This window comes from Grammomys surdaster, unplaced genomic scaffold (genome assembly GCF_004785775.1).
Source record: "Grammomys surdaster isolate TR1022 unplaced genomic scaffold, NIH_TR_1.0 363, whole genome shotgun sequence".
NCBI classification, from domain to species: Eukaryota; Metazoa; Chordata; class Mammalia; order Rodentia; family Muridae; genus Grammomys; species Grammomys surdaster.
Window position 1 is genome coordinate 7,968,492 of NW_021604782.1, and position 25,034 is coordinate 7,993,525.

The following is a 25,034-nucleotide window of genomic DNA, read 5'->3' on the forward strand; positions in this document are numbered from 1 at the left end:
TGACCAGTGAGCTCTAGAATCCACCTGTCTCTGCCATCCCATCCTTGGGGATTACAGATTGGTACTGCTACACTGAGCTTTGTTTTACACAGGTGCTAACTGTGTAAAACAAAGAGATCTTAACTCGAGTTTTCATCCTTTCTTAGCAAGCACGTGACAACCAGGCCACCTCTCCAGGCTCTCCTTTCATCTTTTGTAATTTCTCAAGAGCCAAAGTTTCTAAACCTGGCATATATTACACTCATAGACTGCAAACACCTTAGTTGCCTATTTTAAAACTACAGATTTGGGATTGGAAGTATATAGTTCAGTTGGTGTTTGCCTAACTTGCAGAAAGCTATGGGCTATACCCACGGAACTGCAGATCACCAGGCATGATGGTACGTGCATGTGATTCCAGGAGGCAGAGGCAGGAGGGTCAGAGGTTTAAAGTCATCCTCAACTACATAGGTAAGTTCCAGGACAGACTGTCCTACATGTAGGAGACTCTATCTCAAAACAACACACACACACACACATACACATACACACATACACACACACACACACACACCAAACAAGAACAACAACAAAAACTCTATAGGCTCACGTCTAGGCTTAGTCCTGCCTTGCTGCAAGTGATGGTGAGACTCTAAGGTGCCTTTTTTAAAGTCAGCATGTGAGGATAACTGACTTGGGGCTTTGCATTTAATACTCCATTCAGACTCCACAGTGACTGCTCAGTCAAGGAAACACAAAGTGAAACTCTAGACATGGTCTTTTACCTGTAACTGTTGGCGCCATCCTTACAAGTGGCTCCGTTTTGGCATGGTTGGCTGAGACACTCATCCACATTTTTTTCACACCTAGTACCCAAAAATCCAGGTGGGCATTTGCACGAGAACCCCCCAACTTGGTCTTTGCAAACTGCGTTGTTCAAGCAGGGGCTCGACTGGCATTCATTGACGTCTGTTTCACAGTGCGCGCCTGGGGATGGGAGAGGATGAGAAAAAACTGGGATGGCTACCTCCAGAGGAAAAGCAAGCCACAGGTGACTCCTTGGCTGCACCTAAGTGAGAGCCTCCGCAGAGCCACCACCACTAAATCTGCTCAAGGCGCAGCTTGTAATGACTCTGGCTTCGCTGAGTCGTTTCTGGATTCTGCAGTTTCCATCTTCAGCTCACTTTATCTTCCTTCTGACACTATGCTTAGCAATGGGCATCGAGCTAAAACAATGTTCAAAAGGATGGTAAACTTACTTCTGTCTTTTCCCTTTCTTTGGCCTCACGTGTTTCCTTCCCTAGCATTTTCCCCTCTCAGAGTTCTTCCCTAACAACTAAGTACATATCTCTTTAACCATATTTCTCTCTTTAGTTTGTAAAATATATTATTCTGCATCATTTACATTCATTTTATGAATATCATTTACAAGCCTTATCTCCAACAGTGTGTTCCTAAAACCCAAATATAATATTTAGAAATTATGTTTATTTAGATATTATATTATATATAACATAATACTTAGATCATATGTTAGTCAATGCAGTAATCTTTATTTACAGGATTTTAAAAGAAAGGAAGGAAATGCTAACGTCTTACCGACATAGCCTTTCACGCAGGTACAGCGGTAGCTCGCCAAGCCGTCAGTGCAGGTTCCTTTATTCAAGCAAGGGCTGGAGCTACACTCATTTATATTTTCTTCACATATATGACCTGAAAAGAATCATAGAGTCTTCAAGCTGGGGAAAACATAAGTTGTTTTTTTTTTTAAAAAAAAACAAGTTGTTCAGAGTGAAAACAGGAAATGAAAATCATAGCCAATGAGCTCACGAAGTTTTTGCTCTTTGCCAAATACATTGACACAAATATTTCTCTTTAATCTTTGACTTTGAAAGAGAAAAAGTTTACCCAGAGATGTATGGCTTATTTGGCATACAATGAGAAATGGCACCCATGAACTCCTGACTCTCTCTGCCTTCCTCCCTCCCTCCCTCCCTCCCTCCCTCCCTCCCTCCCTCCCTCCCTCCCCCCTCAAACCTTAATTTTATCTATGTGCACTGGTGTTTTGCCTGCATGAATGTCTATGTAAAGGTGTCAGATCTTGGAGACATAGACAGTTGTGAGCTGCCTTGTGGGTGATGGAAGTTGAACCCAGGTCCTCTGGAAGAGCATCAGTGCTCTTAACTGCTGAGCCATCTCTCCAGCCCCTCTGACCATATTTTTAAGAAGGTATGTGATAATGCTTAAATTCATTTTCTTACATTATCTGTTCAATAGTTATTCTATGTTGTGCATTCCTTCTGAAGTTAAGCTGAAAATGGCACAAAATTGACAAAAAGTACTGGAGAAAATACTGCATAAAGAAAATAACTTATTTTGTTCTGCAAACCCAGAAAACAGTAGCCAAACTTCGGTGCAGCGGCTCCCATGCTCTGTAAATAAATAACTTGAGGACAACTGATGTCATTCACATCCTCTACTCTGTTCAGAAATAAGCCAGAGTGGCAAAATTTTCAAATTCAAGTGATGTATACAAAGATTCCTCAGTTTGAAGAGGACAGTGTGCTTAAATTCAAGGCACAAGTAGAATTGTACAACACACGCATAATAGCATATATACCCTACCACAAACTACACTAAAGAGAAATTTTATCAATAAAAGATTTTGAGGATGGCTATTCTAACAAACCTACATATTCATACAGACTTAATAAATACTGTTCTATTACTTTTCATTGTTAACTTGATCAACCTAGAGTCGCCTGGAAAAGTGGGACCTTGATTGAAGAGTTTTGCCTCAATTATACTACTGGCCTATGGCCACGTCTGTGAAAGCTTGTCATTCCCAAAGATTGATGTGTAAAGGCCCAGCCCACCATGGGCAGCACCATCCCTAGGCAAGTGGATCTGGGCTACATAGGAAAGCTGTCTGAACATGAGCCAGAGTATAAGCCAGCAAGCAGAGTTCCCTTCTGTCTCCAAGTTTCTGCTTTGAGTTCCTAATCTGACTTCCTTCAATGATGGATTGTGATCTGGTGTTAATTCAGATAAACCCTTCCTCCTCAGGTTGTTTTTTGTCATTATGTTTATATCAAAGCAAGGAAAATTAAACTATAATGTGTATTTTTTCAGTAACTATTTATAAATCTTAATGTTTAGTGAGCAGCACAGTACACCCTGCATCTAATAAATATATATTATTCAGAAGCTTGGGTCTCATTTTCTCCCAGTACATGTCTGTCACTCTATCTACAGACTTTTGTGTTTAAAACCTGGGTTCTCTTTTCTATATATTATACTGTACCCTCATGCACATTTGTTTATCTACATTCAAAGATTTGTACAAGTCCTAAAGACTGAAAATAGCTCCAAAGTTTTAAGTAGAGAAATGTATGCAGAGATGCGTCATCTTTCCACTGCATATGGAAATGCAGCCATATGTGTAAGGCAAAGAGTGAGAGAGCAAGCATGGGAAATAAAATAGAAATGGCACACGTCCTCAGCGCAAGCAGCAGATGTGCAGACCTGCAACCCCTCAGTCAGAACCTGAGTACGTCTACCTCTGGGCAGTTACATGGGGCACAGCCCTAAAATAAGCCACACACTTTAATTTGTGCTCAAACAAAGGGTTATCTCTTTTCTTGTAAGAGATAAATAGGCATACCTTCTGCATCTGCCTGGTAGCCGACTGGGGAACTTTGGAGCTATTTCCAGTCTTTCCAGTCTATTTCTTTGTATACGAATTTCTTCTTATACAAATCTTTGAATGTATATAAACACATGTGCACGAGGGTACAGTATTATATATGGGAAAGTAAACAAGAAGGGCTAAATATTAGGGTATAATGAAGGCCTAAATGCAGTCCAGCCAGGGACATGCATTATGAAAGAGGACAGAAATCTAATTGTTTTTCTGTTCTAATTCTGTCGTGGATTTTTGATAAGTGTATAAAAATCTATTTTATAGTAGAAGTGTAAAATCCAATGTGACACGTTACGGCTTTAGAACCACTATAAAAATTGCACAAAAGTTCATTGAGATGTATAGGCTTTGGGTCTGGCTAATTTAGTGTGTTTTTTTTTCAATTTGCAAGTTTTTTGAATGAAAAGTTTATGAATTAAAAAAGTCTTTGAATTAGACTTCCAGAAAATCTATAATTCTACTGTATGAACTCAACGTGCCTCTGCATACGACAAAGGGCTAACATCATGTCATGATCTCAAATGAACAAAATAGAAGTGGTTCAAAGGATTGTCACCATACATTATGTTAACATTTTTATTTCATTATGAAAATTGTTTTTGGTGATAAAGTGTTTATAATATAGTCCTGCAAAATGTTTTATAAGGATCATAGAGGACTTATTAAATATAAAATATACTAAACATGCATGAATTAAAATAGTTATTTAAGTATAATTTAGTATAACATTTCATGAGTTAGGTATAGACATAACTTGTTAATATGATCTCCATTGCTGTCATAACACTATTATGAGGTTGATACAACTGCTAAGATCATAAATCACATTCTATTTCATGAGACTCTAAGCAATACTAGAATCATTATAATGGATTTTAACCAGGGAACTGATAGCGAGGTCGATGTTTCTGGACTATTTGGAGGGAGGATACTTGAAAGATGCAATTCTCTGACTTAAAATACAACACACACACACACACTTTGAAATATTAGTAAGGTGTCAGTGAAGAGCTATGGAGAACCTGTTTACCACGAGAAAAAAAAAATGTTTCTTCTCACTTCCTCGTCTTTATTTTCTGCATCTGACATTTGGAGGCTCAAATCTTGTAGTTGAAGAGGGAACCAGGTTCGTCTATTTTATAAGTCATAAGCAATTTCAAACAGACAAATGTTCTCCTCACATAGCATTATAATAAACATTTTTCAAATGTACATAAATAAGGCAAAACAAGACTAGGTTTATATGGCAAAGACATGAGCCGTGCCCCTTACCTGTATAACCCAATGAACATTCGCAAGTGAACCCCCCAACTTGGTCTCTACAAATTCCACCGTTGAGACAAGGCAGTGGGCTGCATTCATCAATATCTGTTTCACACTTTAAGCCTAAAATGTCAAATCAAAGGAAGGGAGTAGTAAACACTCGTGATCATTTGAAAGTAATGATCTCCATAACCCAGGCTTATGAGGCAGAGCTAGTATCCAGCTGTGTGTAGTGAGGGAACTACAGGTTCTCATATAGACTTAATATACCTTAGAGCACTACATGTGAAACAGCAAAATGCCTTAGATCCTTAAGGAATGGAAAGGAAAGCCTGCAATTATAAATTGGAGCCACAAATTATAATTAATCATAACGCAGAAAAGAAAACCCACAAAAGTATATAGAATTGCTACTAAGGCTACATGGCTCAAAGGGTGGGATGGGATCAAGTTTTGCTAAATCTGAGCTCATATGGTAGACGCCCTGTGGTGGAACATCATCTTTCCATAAAGTGCACACAAGTTTGCTGGGCTAGTTCTGTTAAAATCCCTCTCTGCCAGGTAGACTCAGATCACTGGCATTGGCACCAGCATCAGCATCACCTCAGGACAAAAGAGAAATGCCACATTTCAAGCCTTCTAAATAGTTATGGCACACTAATGTCTGAGAAGCAGTATTTATATACCTTCTTTAAATGGCCACTCAAGTATAGAATTTTCAGAAATTATCCATCCATCCATCCACCCATCCATCCATCCATCCATCCATCCATCCCTTCTCTCCCCTCTCCTCCCCACTCATTCTCGTCCTTCCTTCTTCCCCTCTTTCCCTTCGTCTTTCTTCTTTAAATGAGATCTCACTGTGTTTCCCTGGCTGGCCTGGGATCACCTTGTAGACTAAGCTGGTTTTGAACTCAGAGAGATCCCCCCTGCCTCTGCCTCCCAAATGGTGGGATTAAATGTGTGTACCGTGAGCCTGGCAAGTCTTATATTTCCTATGAAATATCAGCACGATTTTAAAAGAAAGCACATACAAGAGCTAACTATGGTAACTGGAATGCCGATATGCTTGCTAGTGTTAGATGTCTTTTTTTCCCAAACTTTCTTTTGCTTTTTTTCTTTTTTTGGTAAATTCTACTTAAATATAATTTTCCATGAAAAACTTTCAGAGCTTGTCACATACCTTTTTCTTTGGAAGCAAAAGACATATTTTAAAGAAAATAAGAGATCATTTTGAATTAATTGCAATTTTAAGATGTAGTTTATTTTCTCCTAAAACTGCAATGAGAACCAAACTACAAGTAAACATAATTCTTACAGCCTCTAGCCCAGAGTGCTGGAGTTCTCCTAAAGCTAGAAACAAAGTAACAGATCTCATGAGCGAAGAACTTCCACAGTTGACTAACAATGAGAGATGCTAGGAATTTTTTTTTAAAAATGTTTGTATTGGACAAAGTTGAACCTCATGCATTTAATTTGTGTTAGAACAAAACCTTGGAGAAGACTCTCAGATTGTGTTCAAATTAATCCCCCAGTCATAGTGTTCGCTTCACAGTGAAGCCTCCCCCCACTTTTCCTCCAAACTGTACAAAGAAAACTGTTAGATATACATGCCTTTTATCTTGTTCAACCCAATATTTCCTCTCGTTAATGGTGTCTAATGTCACCTGGTCTGTGTTTAGCATCCCAAAGTCTGACTCAGTAGACATGCCAATTTCACATGAAACATGATAAAATTAGTATTCCTTTACGGTACCTGTGTATCCAGGTAGACAGAGACAGACATAACCACGCCCAAGCTGTTGGCAGGTTCCACTGTTGTGGCAAGGGTTTAAGAAGCATTCGTGGAAGACCTACCAGGGGCAGAAAAGACACATGTTACAGGGAAGCACTCAGGTCATTTCAGAGCGTTCCTACCTAGGGGCTAAATGGTTGCCATGATGCTTCCCGGTGAGTTCATTCAAGCTAGCTGGGTCACTGTGGTATCATAGCAGTCTGCTATGTATGGGCACAAATGGTGATTTTATAGCAAGGTAAACATATGCAGTGTTCCTACATGTGGGTTGCATGTTAGAATTCCTTAGAGATGTTTTTGAAATATATGAAGTACAGGAATCAACCAAGGCCAGTTACAACAGAGCCTCAGTGTGAAGTCCATACATTATTATTGTAAAGTGGCCCTGGACTCCATCAGGCCATGCTCTGGAGGGCCCAACAAGTCTGCATCCAGCCAGCTCACTCTCAAGCAGCTCACTATGGTAGACTGTGGGAAGATGACAGAAGAAATACAATATCATCGGCTTTACAAGCATCAAATGGCAAAGGACGTATGACTTGTGGGTAGGATGAATTAAGGGTAATGACAGAATCTACCCAAGATATCTGACATGGCAAATCATCTTAAAACAGAAAAAAACAAAACTGGAAAGCTGGCTTGGGAATATACTCATTGGCAGGACACCCACCCAGCATTGTGAGTCTGTCAGCTCAGTTTCTAGGAAAACACACACACACACACACACACACACACACACACACACACACACACAAAGAACAATTGGTTTAGTTCTGTTCCTGAGTGATAGTGCTTAATTCTTCATATATTGTACCAAGAAACAATTTCTTTGGTCATAAAAATATGTAAATAATTTTGAAATAAAAGCTAGATTATCTTTCACCCCCTATAAAAAAAGCCATTGGTAAACTAAACCCCTTTTCCCAATGATGGGTCAATTAGTGACCAAAGCTTCCCACATCTACATACTGTTGAGCAGGCATTTCTGGGGAAACAATTTCAATTTTTGATACTAAGAACAACAAATGCTATATTTTTTTGAAAATTCTTATTAAGAATCATAACTAAATATGCCTTTATAGTATTCATAATCTGATTAATGTATCAACCCCAGTATTCTGTGATATGTAGAGTGGCAAATTATTTTTCAAGCATCCCATCAAAGAAATGTTCTGTGTAGAAAGCAGACTTGCCTGACTGCTGACTTCATACTTGTTTTGGGTATGTCCAAGGGCCGCGAGGGGCACTACGCTTTCTTCTGCTGCTGAGAAAGTGGAGCTAAAACCTAACAAGACAAACGGGCAGAATGTCAGTGTATGGTAGGTATGGCCCATAATTAAACTCTCTCGAGATACTCCGGTTGCAGTCAAGCCACATGGATTTTGTTTCAGTAATACTACACAGGAAAGCACAGTCATGGGCGGCATGCCATTCCATCCTAGACTCTGAGGGAGACATATGCTAGTTACCATGTGCAATGTTTCCAAAATAATTCTTCTAGTCTTGTCGTCAAGAGGACCTTGTAAAGATCAAGTAAGATGGTTTAATGAGCAAAAGCACTTGCCGACAAGTGTGATCGTCTGAGTTCGATCCTAGGTCACACATGGTGGAGACTGTAAAGTATGATTCCTCTGCATTGTTTTCCAGCCACAGGAGCATGTGTGCATGCATGCATGCATGCATGCATGAGTGCACACGCACATGTATAACATACATAAATAAATGTAATAAAATTGTTTTAAAAGACCACAGAAGAATGAATTAACAAGCCCAGATATTGGAACCTACCCCAAATGGTGATGTCGAGAACAAAAGAAACCAGAGAGGCAGATATGGTTAAACTCACACGGGGTTTGTAGATGAAGGCTGGGAACTTACTGGAGCAGTCTGTGATGGACGTGGCGCCAGTGATGGTTGTAGTTCCATAAAAGGGACAGGCAAGGCAGAAGGACTTCCCTGCATTGGGCTGGTAATAGTCTCGAGGGCAAGGGTAGCAGGGCGTTAGCCCAGAACGGGAGAATTCTCCTATTGGGCAGGGCACTACAAAGAAAAACACATCATTTGTGTGTATGGAATTAAACATTACATTTAAAATAAGCTCTCTAGACTTTGGTTGTGAGAAAGGTACTGAAATACTTGTGTCAGCTCTTTAGGTTTGGAAAAGGAAGTCCCAGACACCTAATTAAATCAGTCAACCAATGTATACGATGAGAAATGTTGCATCTGTATTTATGTATGCAGGAAACAGAGGCTTCTCATGTTTTCATATCAGTACTATTTAGTACATAATATAAAGCTAAACACACACAGAATAAACATGTCTTAATGTTCTGATGATGAGGAAAGAATGTAGAAATGTCACTTAATATTAATATTAACATTAATATTAATATTAAGGTCAAATTTGAAATAGTGTACTGAGATAGCCAGAGGAAATTATTAACTTGCAAGTATCATTTACTGATGGTGTTAAGGAGAACAAATATAGCCATAGATCTCAATAAATTTGGCCTTTAAATAAGTTTACTGGATAGTTGATCACACTGTTTCATAAGCCAATGACATAGATTTCAGGAACCTTTCCAACAGATAAAAGCATAACGAGGTGAAATGGTGGGATGTGCGAGCTTGTTTGACTTCAGTGAGCATGTAAGTATGGGATCAACACATGCCATACCCTTTAATCATACACGAACAGACAAACAAGTTAATATGTTTCCAAAGCTAGTGCCAGAGGTCAGTAATTCCCCTCAATTCCTGTTTTAGCTTCATCTTGAAGGGTCAGGGTGAGAGATAGTATAATTCTGGTCCTCTCAAAATATTGACCTTTGTCCTATGGGATGAATATGTTAACAATGATGATAAGGTGCCATTTATAGGACTGAAATCTTTCAGATTTGTAGCCCCAAGTGCAAGGGCTTGTATTCAAGAAGAGAGGAGATGCAAGCGGTTGTATTGCATAAGCATGGGAGTAATGCATGGCACGGAACTCTTATAGTGATTATAACAATTAACTCTGAGCATGCTGAAACATAAAAGGTGTTTTCTTTTTAAGAAATGTAAGATAAACTCAGTTAAAAAAAACCAGAACAACACATCTATCAACAATATAGAAAGACAGGAAATCAAAAAAGAAAGACAGATTGAAGGAAGGAAAGGAAAGAAGACGGAAGCAAGGAAGTTGAAAAGTAAAAGAAAATATGTGAGGGTCCATGTTATAAGTCATATATACTTCAATTTGAAGTACAATGGTGAAGGTCCAAACCTACAAAAGATGCTGAGTTATTCCCAGTTCTCATCGTGTTGCGCTCAAAGTGTGGCTAACTATGCTGGGGATACGAGGAGGCGTAGGGGAATTTACCAGAATTCTGCCACATTCTGGGAATTAGATCTGTTTAATTGCAAATCTGGTGTTAGACAAACCTCAAGGCTTATTTAGAAGACTGGAAGAAAAGTCAAATACGAATTCACTTCCCTATAAAATTCCAGTTGCTTTGTGGTCAGAGGAAGTTGGGGCACAGACTGAATTATTTTACTGCAGACTTTCTTTGAAAATTAGCTCACATATTAGCAAAATCAAAGAGTATCTGGCAGATCCATTTCAAGCATATAGTGAGTGAGGTTTTGTTTGACGCTAAAGTAAAAAATAAAGCAAAAAACCCAGGAGATTGCTTTGACTCAACAGGCATGGTTTATATGCTTTAACCACCGTTTAGAAAAACTCTATTCTCAAAGCTTTGGTCAAACAGTAGGTTGATGAACAGTACTCAAGGAATCTGTTAAGTCTAAAACATTTATCTACCGTGACCCTGGTACACCGCCGAGACAGTTTAAACCAATGAGAAGACGTATAAAACATATCATCCAACACACTATGTCCTATGTCTCTGAACTTCCGAGGACTACATTACTTTAGATGTAGCTCTAGACACACCCTCCCTCTGTCACAAGTAAACTCCTCACTTGAGTGCTTCTCAAGAATCTCAGTCTCTTTTTGCCTGTAGCTATGTATGGCTGTAACTCAGCGTGGAAGTGTGTAGCCTGGAGAGTGGAGACAGAAGGAGGCTGCTCCTGCTTCTATGAGGATATGGCCACACCCACCCTCCCACTCCATCTCCCCACCCAGGATTTCCCCCACACTGGGGTATCCAGCTTTCATGGGAACAAGGATCTCCTTTCCCATCTATACCCAACAAGGCCATCCTCTCCTACATATACAGCTGAAGCCACGGGTCCCTCCCTATGTGCTCCTAGGCTGGTGGTTTAGACCCTGGGAGCTCTGGTTGGTTGGGATTGTTGCTCTCCTCTTGGGGCCGCAACCCCTTTCAGCTCCTTCAGTCTTCTCTCGCTCTCCTCCATTGGGAACCCCATGATAAGTTCAAGGGTTAGCTGTGAGCATCCGCCTCTGTGTATGTCAGGCTCTGGCAGACCTCTAAGTATCAAGAACAAGAGGACTCATACTTTTAAAAGTCACCATGCACACCTGCTCGTTCTAGTGAGCCTCTGTTACTTCAGGGGTAGTTAACCAACCATTTATTCTAAATACAGCTCCACTGGTTTTACAGAGAAACAAACTTTTTGGAGTTTCTAGCAACAGGTTGAATGTGTGTATATATTTATGTGTGTGTTCATATGTGTGTGTGTGTGTGTGTGTATGTTCATGTGTGTGTACACAGTTATGATACATTTGTGCATGAGTTCATATGTGTGTAGACATGTGTGTATGTTTGTGTGTATATATGTATGTATATGTTCATGTGCGTGTACACACTTGTGTGTGTATACATTTGTGGATGAGGCAAAAGGTAAACTTTGGGTGTCTTCCTCTATCATTTTTTATGTCATTTAAAACATGGTCTCTCATTGAACCGGGAGCTCATGGATAGGCAAGATTGGTTGGTCAACAAGCCTCAGAGATCCTCCTGCTCCTGCCCTCGCCACCTCCTGCCCCCCACTGGCATTACACACGTGCCGCTGTGTCTGGCTTCTTCCATGAGTGCTGCTGATCTGAACTTAGGTCCCATGCTTGCACAGCAAGCCTGAAGTAACTGAGCTATCTCCACAGCCCATAAGATCAATTTTGACCGCCTGTTCTGGTTTTGAGATAATGTGAACTTTTTATCTTCTTGTTTGCTTACATCTTCAGGAATTTCTGGTTGGGTAACTATAGTCAGCTAGGATGGTTGAGATATTCAAAGTGGAACACTGGTTCCGTTTAAACCAGTAGTTGCCACAATACGATCCCTGGACTAGCAAAGGTAGGCATCACCTGAATACTTAGGTAGAAATGCACATTGCACCCAGCGAATCAATATTCCTGGGACAGGACCCGTGAACCTGCATGCCTGTGGTGCCATGAAACCTCCTACTTATTACTGAGGCCCAAGATAGAAGTCGTGTACTATATACAGAGAGCCCATTGTTTATACTGACGTGCTGACCGGCTGGAAACAAGAAACTCCCCATGAAGAGACAGTTACATTCTTTGCATACTGTGGACATTCAGTTTTGTTAAAAGCACCCCACTCCTCCCTGCAGAGAACTTAGCATATGTAAATAAATATAAACATCTAAAGCACGGATGATAACCTCCACAAGCAGAGACGTCCACAGCTCCTCTTTTCACAGTTGTGGTGGTTTCTGGGCATAGGATGCAGCTCCGGGATCCAAATTCTGGTTGATAAGTTCCCAGCGGACACGATTCGCAGGTCTCCAGCCCGCTGGAAGAGTAGGTGCCTTGCTTACACTGAGCTGAGAAGAAACATACCATGCAATGAGCAATGGGATGAAGTTGCTTAAAATTAGTTGGGTGTGGTGTAAGGCTTTCCCTATCTAAGGCGAAATGGAAAAGGAAACTTGAACACAAGGTAGAGCCATCATGCTTTGTATATTGCTAACTTTTAGACATATGCCCCAGTTCCTTCCATCGCTGCCAATCAGTGTTCTAACTACAGTGAGGCACCATCTTCAAAGCTTGTTGTGGAGAGCTGTGTGAAGAGGGACAGGAAGGGAAACTCAATTTGGCCTTTATTCATTTAAATCCAGCAGTGCACATCTCCAGGGACGACGGATTCTGCTGCCTCCTTCAACAGCTTCATTGACCCACTGTCCTTTTGCTTCAGTTTCTCCATCAGACTCTCATTATCAGCCTTGCTAACAGTTTGGGGACATTTCCAATCACCCAGCACCTCCTAGAATTTATATTTATTGTTAAACACCGACAACTACCTTCACGTCCTAGGACAGAGGAACAATGTCTAACAGTCAGTTTGATGAGATGTGTCTCCTGTTAACATTCATTATGAAAGAAAATGTTTCCACCAGAGACTTGTGTTGTGAAGAGCAGGAGAAACCCAGAAAATGCCATATTTCCTAGAGGCAAGAATCTATTCATTCATCTGTGCCTGCTGGAGTTCGTTTCCAAGTCAACATATCAGACACTATTCTAACAGTATTTGTTAGATACTATCTACATCCAACTTGATTGCAAAGGGCCACGAACGTCCTTCCTACTACTAATTAGTATGAGAGTCAAGAGAAACTTTCAGGCTAATTAATGAATGTGGATTGAGGTCTGTCTGAGAGAGGAGCAGGCATGGACCAAGGCATAGTTCCAAGAAGAGAGAAATGGTCTTTCTGGACCGAGGACACATTCACTTAGTGCTTTATAACTACAAGAAAGAGTGTGGAAAGTTGCTTTTAGCACTGCTCTTATTCCATCTATTTTTAGACTGAGGAATTGAGACAGGGCTAAGAACCCTCTACCCCAGTGGTCTTCAACCTTCCTAATGCTTTGACACTTAAGTATGGTGCCTCGTGTTGTGGTGGCCCACAAGCATAAAATAATTTTTGCTGCATCTTATAATGGCAATGTTCTTCCTGTTATGGATCGTAATATAAATGTCTGATATGCAGGATATCTGATATGTGACCCCTATTGAAGGGTCCTCTGATCCCTAAGGGGGTTTGGACCCACAGGTTGAGAACCACTGTTCTTCCACAAAGCATGGCACATCAGCATACTAAATATATTTTGCTGTTTGCTTTTGAGACAAGATTTCTCTGCGCAGCCCTGTTTGTTCTGGACCTCCCTCTATAGACCAGGTTGACATTGAACTCATAGATCTGCCTGTCTCTACCTCCCAAATGCTGGGATTGAAGTCGTGCACCACCACACCTGGCCACATACTGAATATTTTAAGCTTGAGGAACCTGAGAGCATTGTAGAAGCAGGCAGGTCTCTTTGAACCTCCCTATCTCTCTTTCTCTCACAATAGATCTTGAGACCATAAGAGACCTGTTCATTCTGCTATCCAGAGGAAAGAAGCACCCTTGGCTCTGAAGACACTAGGGCCCAGGGAGAACACAGATAAACAGGCAACACCTCCTACTCTCTTTGTCCCTTTGTACTTCTACTTAGCCACTCACCTCATCATCAAGTTCAGCATCACACACACACACACACACACACACATACACACACATACACACACATACACACACACACCCTAGTTTCTTTGTGTCTTCATTTCTAAAGGCTCCTGTGCCATGCAAAAGTTTCATTAAAAAATGGATATGATTGTCTCTTGTTAATTTATGTTTTGATACAGAAGCCTTGACCAAGATCAAGTGATGGACAAAGAAACCTCCCTCCCACTACAACTGGGCACAAAAATCCATCTGTCTCTCAAACCTTAAGCCTCTATCTACCTTTGCATTCAGAGATGCTTCTTGAATGGAGATATTCCGTGTGAGTCCTTGGGGGACAGAGCTTGCACTCCAGCTGCCCTTCTTCATCTTGGTAGGATCCCATGAGGCAGCTTTCACAGGTGGAATGCTCCAGAGAGTAAGAGGTTCCCAGGGGGCAGTTGACTGTGGACAAAACAGGCAGGAAATTCAGATCCCACAGCCACAGCACCCTTTAATTCTTTTTCCCAGGAAGCATGTTTCTAGGTACTATTGTTCACAGGTTAAATTTCACGTAAGAGTTTTATACCCACAGCGGGTAGACCTTCCAGATATATATTTCTAAAGACCAATAGTTGTATATTATTTCTTTTGAGAAGATGTATACATCTTATTGACCAATCTTAGGATTAATATGATAGGGCTTTAAAAAATGCAGGAAAGCTATGGCATTACAGAAACCATTATAGAAAATGTATAGTTAACAAAGAAAAAACTGAAGGCAAGGATAAAAGAATGAGTATTTAGATAAACTTGCGATGGCTTTGTGATATTGAAAACATTTTCTAAATTATCTTTCTGCACATAACCCCCCTCCCCTGATAAAAAAAGAAAACTACTTCTCCATCCAGTGTCATTTCTAGACACAGAATTCAGGTCAACACAGAAAGACTGAAACAGGCAAGGGAATTCTTGGAGGGAGTGTTTCAGGTATCCTCTGATCAAAGGGCTCTAAGGCAATGGGCACACTTTAGAATGTATAGTGTCATGGAACATCTGAGGTCAAATAGAGTGTTATACTCACTGAGCAGGTGGTTATCAAAGCATGCTAGAGAGATGCCTGAACCTTATACCAGGTGATTTGGAGATACTAATGAATTCAACTATTACCTGGGTGCTTATTGAAAATGAATTCCTAATTCTCTATGTTTATGCTGGCAGATGCCTTAGTTCTTAGGTGGGCCCTAAGCTTAGCCACGATGCATCACAGACATTTTACATTGGCACAGGTCTGAAGGCCTCACTGAGACGAGAGAAATGTTGGTCAAGTCAATTCCCGATTGTTCTCAGAGAGTGAAAAAGAAACCAGAGTAGGTTCCTAATAACAGCTTTGAATGAATTGATCTTTGTCACACTAGGGATAGCAAAAACAAGCTATAGGTGTGATGGCTAGAACAGAAGGAGGAGGCTTCAGGTGCATGACACAAGGGCCAGGACCTAAGGGAGACTAACCTGAGATTCACATCATTCACTGTGTTGTGTGTGTGTGTGTGTGTGTGTGTGTGTGTACATGAACACATGTGCCTGTGGAGGCCAGAAGACGGAATCAGAACCCCTGGAGCTGGAGTTCCCAGTGGTTGTGAGCTGCCCAGTGTGGATGTGGAAACTAAGCTCTGGTCTCTGACAAAAGCAGCAAGTGCTCTAACCACTGATCCTTTCTCCAGCATCTCTATGAGGCTTAAAGAGCTATAAACGAAAATAAGATGTTTCCTTCACATAAAAATACTTGGCTTGTCCTCAACAATGGTGTGTACTCAGGTTCTTGAAACAACACAGTATAGTAACAACCACACAACGATGCAAAATGCCTGTTCCATATCAGTGTTCTTTAAACACACTTGGAAAACGTCTGTGTCCAGCTCATTTGACCCAGTGCACAGTGAAGAGCTGGATCCCTGGGGAGTCTTACCACACATGCGACCCCTCAGCACAGAGCCTGGTCTACAGAAGAGAAAAGCCTTTTCTGTTTCTAGGGAATTGCTGTCAGCCACCACCGTTTCCGAGGCCAGCTGGAAAGAATACATGGGCTCTTTATTCAAGGTGCTTTTCAGGCGATTTGTGATTGTTTCCAGTGTCTTAATGAGCCGCTGCTGATTCTCCAATTCAAGGGTATCATTTCTTTCCTCTGGGAGTGGCACGCTAGCTGAGATAAAACACAACAAAATTAAACATGCATGTTCTCACCCACCCACACTCACACACATACACTCACACGCATAAAACATGTATTAGGCACTAACTATAATAATAATTTTTATCCCCAATGAAATCATATATTAAAGTATTTCATAAAAAATTAAGTTAAAATAAAGTCAACCAGTTCTTGCTGAATACATCACACATGGGTAGTATTAAGAGCAAAATATGTTTGAATCCTTTGCTTAGATGCTGGGTTGATATCGACTGTTGAGCGAATTCATCCTCACAGGATGAATTATTAGTCTATATTCTTGCTTTTAAAAATGAGCATCTTAGTTTATCCTGTCACCATGCAAGCAAAGCAGGTGCTTGTGTCTGCAAGGGCCAGAAAAGAGCTCTGTGACAATAAACAGCAAAGCAATGACCACGCTTAGCTGGCAATGACCATGCTTAGCTGGCAATGACCACGCTTAGCTGGCCGCTAACTCTAGTTCTCATCTCTAGGGTTACTTCTGAACAAGCATAATGCATGATACATATCAGAAATAGCTTTCCAGCTCCAAACTTCGTCTCATATTTCTTTGTCAAATAGACAGTTTATTCTTACCTGTGATGTTAAAAATTAGCTGAATTTTGGGGTCAGACAATGGGACAGTTCTTTTAATCCGTGCCGATCTGGCTTTGCCCACATCAGCGGGTGTTTCCTGTACAACATCCAGGAAGTGATCGTAGGAGTAATCCAGCCTGTTACCTGCACCCCAGCCCCCTGGTCCTGATGAGAATTGGGCAGAGAAACAAGTGGTCAGACAGGTGCCTCTTCCTCCATGTTTAGGTTCTAACATCACAAGTCAAACTGCCTCAACCATTTACTCAATGCCCCTGGTGTATAGGTGGTTTGGTCTAAGCCTTACGTTGTCATTTTGGGGGCATTTTGTATTTAATTTAGAGACTAATATATTACCCTCTTACCTATGACAGTATATGGAATTTGTCACTTCTTTAAGTTAAAAGGTAATTATCCTCAATTCACAAGCAATTGGGATGCAGTACAGAATTCTAATGAGTTCCTAGTTCTCTTCTATACCTTCCTCCAATGACTTTATAAGCTTAGTGAACACAATCAGACTTCTAAAAAATAAATATTATTCAGAATATCTGCTTCACATATTAAAGGCAGGGAAGCTGGCAAAGGCAGACTAGAAGTACAGGTTTGCATCTTGGGAGAAGACATGGATATGTGTGACTTCTAAAGTGTCCTTGATGCCAGTGTGATTGACAGGCAGACACCAGGTTTTCGGTTCATGAGGTGTGACATATGATTGTATAACCCCATCCAAATTGCTTTCATCCTCCTGAACTCCAATTCCTTCATTAATAGAGGTCAACAATAGCTTTGTCTGTAATAAGAGGGGACAATTTAGATGCCCCGCCTGCTTTAATATCTGACTCAACTAATCAAGTCAGCTAATTATGTGATAGTCATGCTGCTCTGGTCACACTGACACTTAATTATGATCTTTAAACAAGTTGTCTTCGAGAGCCTGTTTGTCCACTTAGGTAAACTTTCTGCAGAGATTTGTTGGCTTTCTGTGTATATTTTAAAAGCAGGAATCAGTATTTTTGTGATTTCAGCTTACAAAGTCTCCCAGAAATACCATGTAGCAATTATGCAAAGTTGATTTACTATACTTAGAAAATCTTTGATAAAAAAATTTTGCTCTACTTGGAAAAAGCATTCAAAATTTTGGTTAGACTTAGACATTTACATTTTCAATAACTGGGTTTTATAACCTGGGTGAGAACTGTGAATATTTCCCACGTAGGACTATTTTGAATAAATGGCTTAATTGCAAGGCCAATTGAATGCCATGTAAAACTTACTGCTGGGAGTCCTCCCTAGCTATGCCTTCATAGAATACTGGGAGTTTCTACTGCATGGAGTTTTATATTTAAAAAAAGAAAACTATTCTTTAAGTACTTTGTAACTCTTATGATTACATTTAGTAATAGGTCACTTTTCAAATTTTTCCATCACAATGTGACTTTTATCCTGAAGTGTTTTCATTAATGTTTTAAGGTGACTTATTTTATACCAAAATTTAAGATATCCATAATGAATTATCACAGGATCAGATTCTATAGACATCCTAAATTACTTGATGAAAAAGGTTGATTTTTTTTTCTTTTTGTTTTCCACCACTCCTGTGGGGCTATTTTGTTTTGCTGATCCATCTTGCATATCAGCACGGCAAAATATAATTACCAATTGCAAAGCCGTTTTCATAGTTGTAATTATATTCGATGCAGTATTTTTTGGTTAGGTCCTCCAGTCTGCAGTCAATGTCGTCAGCGTCACTACAAAAGGACGGGACCTGGAAGTGAAGATGAAGTCAGAAACCACGCCCCTGTGCACTTCTGGAGAACCCTCGGCTCCCCTGGACCTCTCATCTTCACCAATGGGATGAGAGAGGACACTTTATATTTACAGAACTCTACATGTTATGAAAAGGCCCCTCCCTCCCTCTACCCATCCTTCCGTCTCTCCCTCCCTTCCTCCCCTTCACCTTTCAGCCTCTCACTGTCTCAGACCACCAGTATTAAATTCATACTTTTTAATCTCCATTTGTGTCCCTCACCAGAGGAAGCCTGGACTCCTGGGCTATCTCTGACTTGAGACTACCCTAGATTCCTTAACCCCTTCTCTAATGTTATGCCCCACCCCTCTCTAGTCCCCTAGCTCTCCCATGTTCTCTGAAACTCCGTCAGTAAATGAAAAATTGTTAAGGTCATATTTTCTCTATATTCTCTTCATCTTTGCTCTAAATAAAATTCAACTTTCCAGAGTTCTGGTCTATTTTCCAGAAAATGGTTCTGGAAACATTATACATCCAGGTCTTCTTGGCAGGTCTGGAAGTGGAATCCCCACTCTGAAGCTTTCCTTTTATTTCCAGACTCTCATGTTCCCTCTGCCTGCTTGAAGCCTCTCAAGGTGTCAGCTCCACCCTCATTGTCCTTTGTAGAAGCTGTGTCCTGAACAACACTTCCTTCTCATCTCTTCATTCCACTTTTCCAACAGGACACCACTGTTTTCCCATGTTCTGATCTGTCTCATTCTGTAGTACGTTCTGCCTGGCATGCCATTTCCCTTGTAATTGGTTTATTGTTCATATCATTCATTGGGATGTAAAGTCTACAAGTACCTAATGCTTGCCAAGGTTATCCCACAGAACATAGATGCTGACTAAATACTAATCAAATGAACAAACATTTAATGTCACGTTCTGATCCATTTTTACCATCTTTAACCGACTGCAGTTTGTTTTAGACAAATGAAGGCCACTAGCATGAATGGAATTTATTTCACACAGTTTCCAGTGTGAGCTCTAATAGTTATTTGAGGAATAGCCCACTATTTTTCACTATGGTATGATACTATGAGTGTGTCATTGCCCTTTACAGTCCAGACCTGAGACTCACAGTGACCAGATGAACACAGGAGTTCCTCCGTCCTCTGGCAAGGATGACATTGATTTTCCTATTAGGCATTTGGCTCTACCAAGCTTGCTTAAGTAAAACATTTTAAACCAAGAACTTATTAAGTATATGCCAGTTTATACATTGCACATTTTCATAACACTTGGCATTTAGCAAGCAGCACTTTATTATGTTTGTTAGCCAATCAACAAATCTCCATCCACTCTGTCAGACAAAAGCATGGCTCCTGCTTTCTAGACATTCAATTCAGTTAAGGTCGTTGCGTTGCTGTCTAGAAACCTAGACAAAAATGCATACAATAGAAAATCCTTTTGTATGAGGATGCAGCTCAAGTGGTAGAGTACTTGCCTTGAATGCTTGAAGCCCTGGATACAATCCCCTGTAACACATACTGAGTGTGATGGCACAAGTCTGTAAGCCAGTGGTTCTCAACCTTCCTAATGCTAGGACCCTTTAATACAGTTTCTCATATTGGGGTGACCCCCAACCACAAAATTATTTTCATTGCTACTTTATAACTGTAATTTTGCTTCTGTTATGAATCATGATGTAAATCTCTGAGGTGCAGATGGTCTTAGGGTTGTAACCTACAGATTGAGAACTACTGCAGTAAAATCAGGAGGTAGAGACAGCAGGACCAGCTGTTCTAGGCCATCCTTGGCTACGTAGTGAGTTTGAGGTCACTTTGGGCTATGTGAAGCCCTCTCTCAAAGTCCAAAAGCAAACCCAAAATACAGCAACAAAAAGAAAATGTTCAAATGTTCAACTAGTTCTTAAAATAATATAACTTAAAAGTTTGGGTATTTGTATGTGTGTGTGTGTGTGTGATTTTAAAAAATAAAGCAAATATTTTTAAACTATAAAGACACTAAACTTTTCAAACTTTCTGATTCAGAAAGTTTATAAACTGAATTAAAACTTATATCAGAAGTCTAAATTGAATAAATAATTACAAATACAAATTTGGATCCCAAAGAAGGAAACATTCAGGAATGGACATTTCAGTTGTAAGAGACCCAGGGAAGATAAGACAGCTTTAGTAGTATCCTTCAAAACACGACACACAGCCAAAGACTTCTGATGACATACCATGTTCCCCAGGGTAGTCTCAAATGCTGCAGAAAACTTCTTAAACAAATCCATGTCATCACACCGCGTAGTTTTGTATAGCATCTCAAAGGACTTGAACCCGTGGTTTGCAAAACGTTTTACTAGAGAATTTAAGGCAAAACAGCTTCAGTTGGGTAGAACTTCAACACAAATTTAATTTTTACCCCCTCTCCTTCCTTTCTTTTCCCCTCCCCATTTCTTCCCCTTCCCCCTCCTCTCTTTCCCCTTCCCCTCTCTCCCCTCCCCTCCCCTACCCTTCTGCTCCCTCCCCCTTCTCCTCCCTTACTTCCTGACTTCCTTCCCTTTCTTGCTCTGGTGTTCTATCACTGAACTATATTCCCAGCCCAGAGCTTTGGGTTGCCATCCCACAGACAAAACTCTGACCCATAATTGTTCCTGTCTGAAAGAACTGCAGGGATGGAAATGGAGAGGAGCCTGAGGAAAAGAAGGTTCAATCACAGACCCAAAGTGGGATCCAGCTCAAGAGGAGGTCCCAAGGCCTGACACTATTACTGAGGCTATGGAGCACTCACAAAAAGGGACCTATCGTGACTGCCCTCCAAAAGACCCAACAAGCAGCTGAAAGACTCCGATGCAGATATATGAACCCAACCAGTGAACAGAAGAAGCTGCTGACCCTGTGGTTGAATTAGGGAAAAGCTGGAAGAAACTGAGGAGGAGGGAGACCCTGTAGGAGGACCAGCAGTCTCTATTAACCTGGAGCTCTGAGATCTCTCAAACACCGGACCACCAACCAGGCAGCATACATCAGCTGATATGAGCCCCACAACACATATATAGCAGAGGACTTCCTGGTTTGGGTTTAGTCAAAGAAGATGCACCTAACCCTCAAGAGACTGGAGGCCCCAGGGAGTTTAGAGGTCTGGTGGGGTGGGGGTTGAGGGGGTGGGGACAGCCTCGTGGGGACAGGGGGCTGGGGAGGAGGTATGGGATATAGAACAATAAGAGGGTGGACCAGGAGGGGAATAAAATTTGGAGTTTAAAATAAATAAATTAATTAATTAAAAAAACTGAAATTCAAAACCTGCATCCTAGAAGAGGACTAATTTTACAAGGATTAGGACACATGTATGACAATTCCATAGTGATGGCTAATATTTTTATATGCTGACTTAAAGAATATTTTTAAAATTGAACATTTTTTGGGGGATTCTGACATGATTTATAAGATTGCTTTCGTAGTGAGAGGTGACAGTGAGAGACAGTTTCCAGGTAGTCACTGGCCACAATAAACCACAGCTGAGAGGCACCGCACCCTGCTACTGAGATGACTTTGCTTTGATCTAGTATTCTGTAACCTCCAGTCCTATGAGAGAAGTTGCAGTGGGGTACAAAAGAGAGCCTTTGATCTTGACTACGTCAAAGCGGTTTAAATGTATATACATTTTTATTATGTGCTTATATTTTCAACTAGCAGACGTTTACAAGTTTTAACTGTTATGTGTAGTCGTAATCCTTGAGAGTATAATTTCCACAAAAACAACTTTGCTCTTGTAGTGAATGCTAACACTATGGGCTGCTAGAGTTTAGAATGTAGTTTTCCCAGGGGTTCAATCCTCAGCATCCTCCCACAACACACTCCATCCCCCCCCCCCCAGATTCAGCAGCTCTGAATCTAAGTCAAATCTAAAGACAGCACACAATCTACCATTTTCTGTCACCTACATAGGATATTAAGTTCCAGAAGTTCTTTCACTAAGAAACTTGAGGCAAAGAATTCCATGCTCACAAACTTCTTCAAACATTTTTGGAAAATCATGAGCAGATCAAGATAGTTCTGCCTTTCTATAGTAACCCTATCTCTAGCGAGACTCTGTTGGCTAATATTTTAAACTATACATATTCTGATTCATGACACCCTTCCCATTAATTCTCATTGTAAGGCACATTTTCTGTGTGTCATGTAGAAAAGCACATGGTGGTATACTTTAAAAGGTACAGAATTGAAACTTACTAGCACAGTCTGGCCATTCTGTAGAATATGGTGGTCTCCAGATCCCATCTTCAAAAGCACAGTAGTACTTCTCAGTTGACCCTTCTGTGAAGTCATAGCCCTCCTTGCAGCTCAGACTACAGTTAACACCAGCACTGTCCTGGGCACAGATAAAGTCCCCGTTTACAGGAGTGAAGGGAACCTCACAGGGAGAACCTGTGTCAAAATAACACTGTATTATTCAATTATAGTTGTAGAAGAAATATAGTCCAGGAATTAAAGCTGAGTCGAGAAGAGGACTCCTGTCTACTAGGAGAACATTTTACCAAGGGTCCCCAGGATGAGAGAGCAGCACTAACTGCTTTTTGGTTCCTGTATTGTGGGCAGATGTTGAAAAGTTGCACCAATATGCAATTAGGAGTTACAGACATTTTATAGGAAGGTAAAAGTCTATTTGACCTTGTACTATTACTTCTGGAATAATCGCTTGAATAAAACATGGATAACATTATGTAGCAAAGACCTTTTCAAGGTCTTTAAAGCAACACTTTGCAATCTCAGAGGAAATGGTTAATGAAAGGGCAGACGTAAGACAGATGTGAGGGTGAATCTTGACTATGAGCAAAATAGGGGGAATGATGTCTACAAGATTAGTAAACCACTGTCCCTCTGGGAGTCACTGAAGGTGTTTCCAGAGATGACTGGCAAGTGGGGACAGTCATCAGCAGGGAAGAACCTGCCCTGAATGTGGGCAGTTCCATCCAATAGGATAAGAGATGGAGTGGGAGAGAGGAAAAAGAAGCCATCAGATGTGCCCACTACTCTGATGAAGTAAGTGCTGAACAGTCTCTTGTTGTTGTCTTCACTCCTGGATGTGAGACTCCAGGTTCTATCAGCTTTTAGTCTCCCAGTGGGCTTCCAGGCCTTCATCAATGGCCTGGGACTGCATCATAGGGATGAAAGATGCCCCCCCCACGACTTCCAGCTTCCTGGAATGAGCAGCAACTGGGTTCTCTGCATCACCCGTGTGCAGAACCCATGGCTGGGCTCTCTAGCCAATATCATCTAAGGCAACTCAATCCCTTTATAACTGGCTCTTTTCCTCTGGGGTACTCTTGTTAACACAGGAACTAATGACTACCCTCAGGGACAATCTGTCACAAGGTCAGGCATGACAACTGGAAACTTACATCCTGTCAGTATTTCAGCTTGAAATTTCAGCACTTACAGACTATCTTCCCCCACAAAATAGAGGAGTATAGTGATCACATATATCAGATGTTAGCTAGACTGGGGGGGATACTGGAAGAGAGTACCTTTTATGACAATGTGGATGTCACAGGTTCTGTTGTTGCCTGAGGGATCAGTGGCTGTATACCATACCACCGTTTCCCCATGAGGAAACATGTCACCTTGTGTGTGACTGCTGGTAATGACCAATTCAGCCCCTACGGAGGGAAGAAGGGATGTGATCATTAACCTTCCATCTGATGTGCTTCCATTTTCTATGTAAACCAGCTGAGCAATCCACGCTGCATGTTTGTCTATTACTAGAGAACAGAAGATTCAATCTTTAGGCTGCACCACAGAAATAATAGACTCAAAATTCCTATTCAATTCGGGAATTTTGTTAAACAAACTATCTTTCTTTGACTAAGTCTGTTGGGACATTGGTGGTTTAAGAAATCAGTATGATTTCCCTGTTGTTTTAGGGAATGTTTTAAAATGAACTTCAATTACATTTGCTCCGGTTCCCCCTGACCTTCCTATGACCTTTTGTAATCCATTCAGCTAATATTTGGGAATGAGTACTTATACACAGAATTGGACTGGGGTGCTAAGAGGAACTCTAATATTTTCAGGGCATCATAGATTCCATTTAGTAAACTCATCACAACCTATGCGTTCAAAACCTAGCAAAGGTTTAATAAATACCCAGTGAGTATTGAATGAAGTCAAGTCCCAATGGCTGAACAAGATGCCAGTGTTATATTACAATATTACATTGCTTAGTACCATTTCTCATTCTTCTTAGCCATTATGTCTTTCACTTCTTTTGCCATTTGAAGAAGCTTTAAAGAGCAAAACCTGGTCAGTGTCACCCAGCCTATGACAAGATTTGTTTGTTC

At 40.8% G+C, this 25,034-nt stretch overlaps 1 protein-coding gene across 1 annotated transcript in view; it reads right to left on the reverse strand.

Annotated features, from left to right (window-relative positions):
- Svep1 (sushi, von Willebrand factor type A, EGF and pentraxin domain containing 1) overlaps positions 1–25,034 on the reverse strand; it is a 167,986-nt gene that overhangs the window by 61,417 nt on the left and 81,535 nt on the right. The window contains exons 11-24 of the mRNA XM_028779896.1: positions 24,222–24,353; positions 22,927–23,121; positions 20,931–21,052; positions 18,610–18,718; positions 16,954–17,118; positions 16,117–16,350; positions 14,451–14,612; positions 12,330–12,491; positions 8,619–8,780; positions 7,934–8,025; positions 6,702–6,798; positions 4,955–5,068; positions 1,579–1,692; positions 765–966 (exon numbers count right to left, since the gene is read on the reverse strand). Of these exons, the coding sequence (XP_028635729.1) occupies positions 765–966; positions 1,579–1,692; positions 4,955–5,068; positions 6,702–6,798; positions 7,934–8,025; positions 8,619–8,780; positions 12,330–12,491; positions 14,451–14,612; positions 16,117–16,350; positions 16,954–17,118; positions 18,610–18,718; positions 20,931–21,052; positions 22,927–23,121; positions 24,222–24,353 (2,062 nt within the window). The remainder of the gene's footprint in view (positions 1–764; positions 967–1,578; positions 1,693–4,954; positions 5,069–6,701; positions 6,799–7,933; positions 8,026–8,618; positions 8,781–12,329; positions 12,492–14,450; positions 14,613–16,116; positions 16,351–16,953; positions 17,119–18,609; positions 18,719–20,930; positions 21,053–22,926; positions 23,122–24,221; positions 24,354–25,034) is intronic.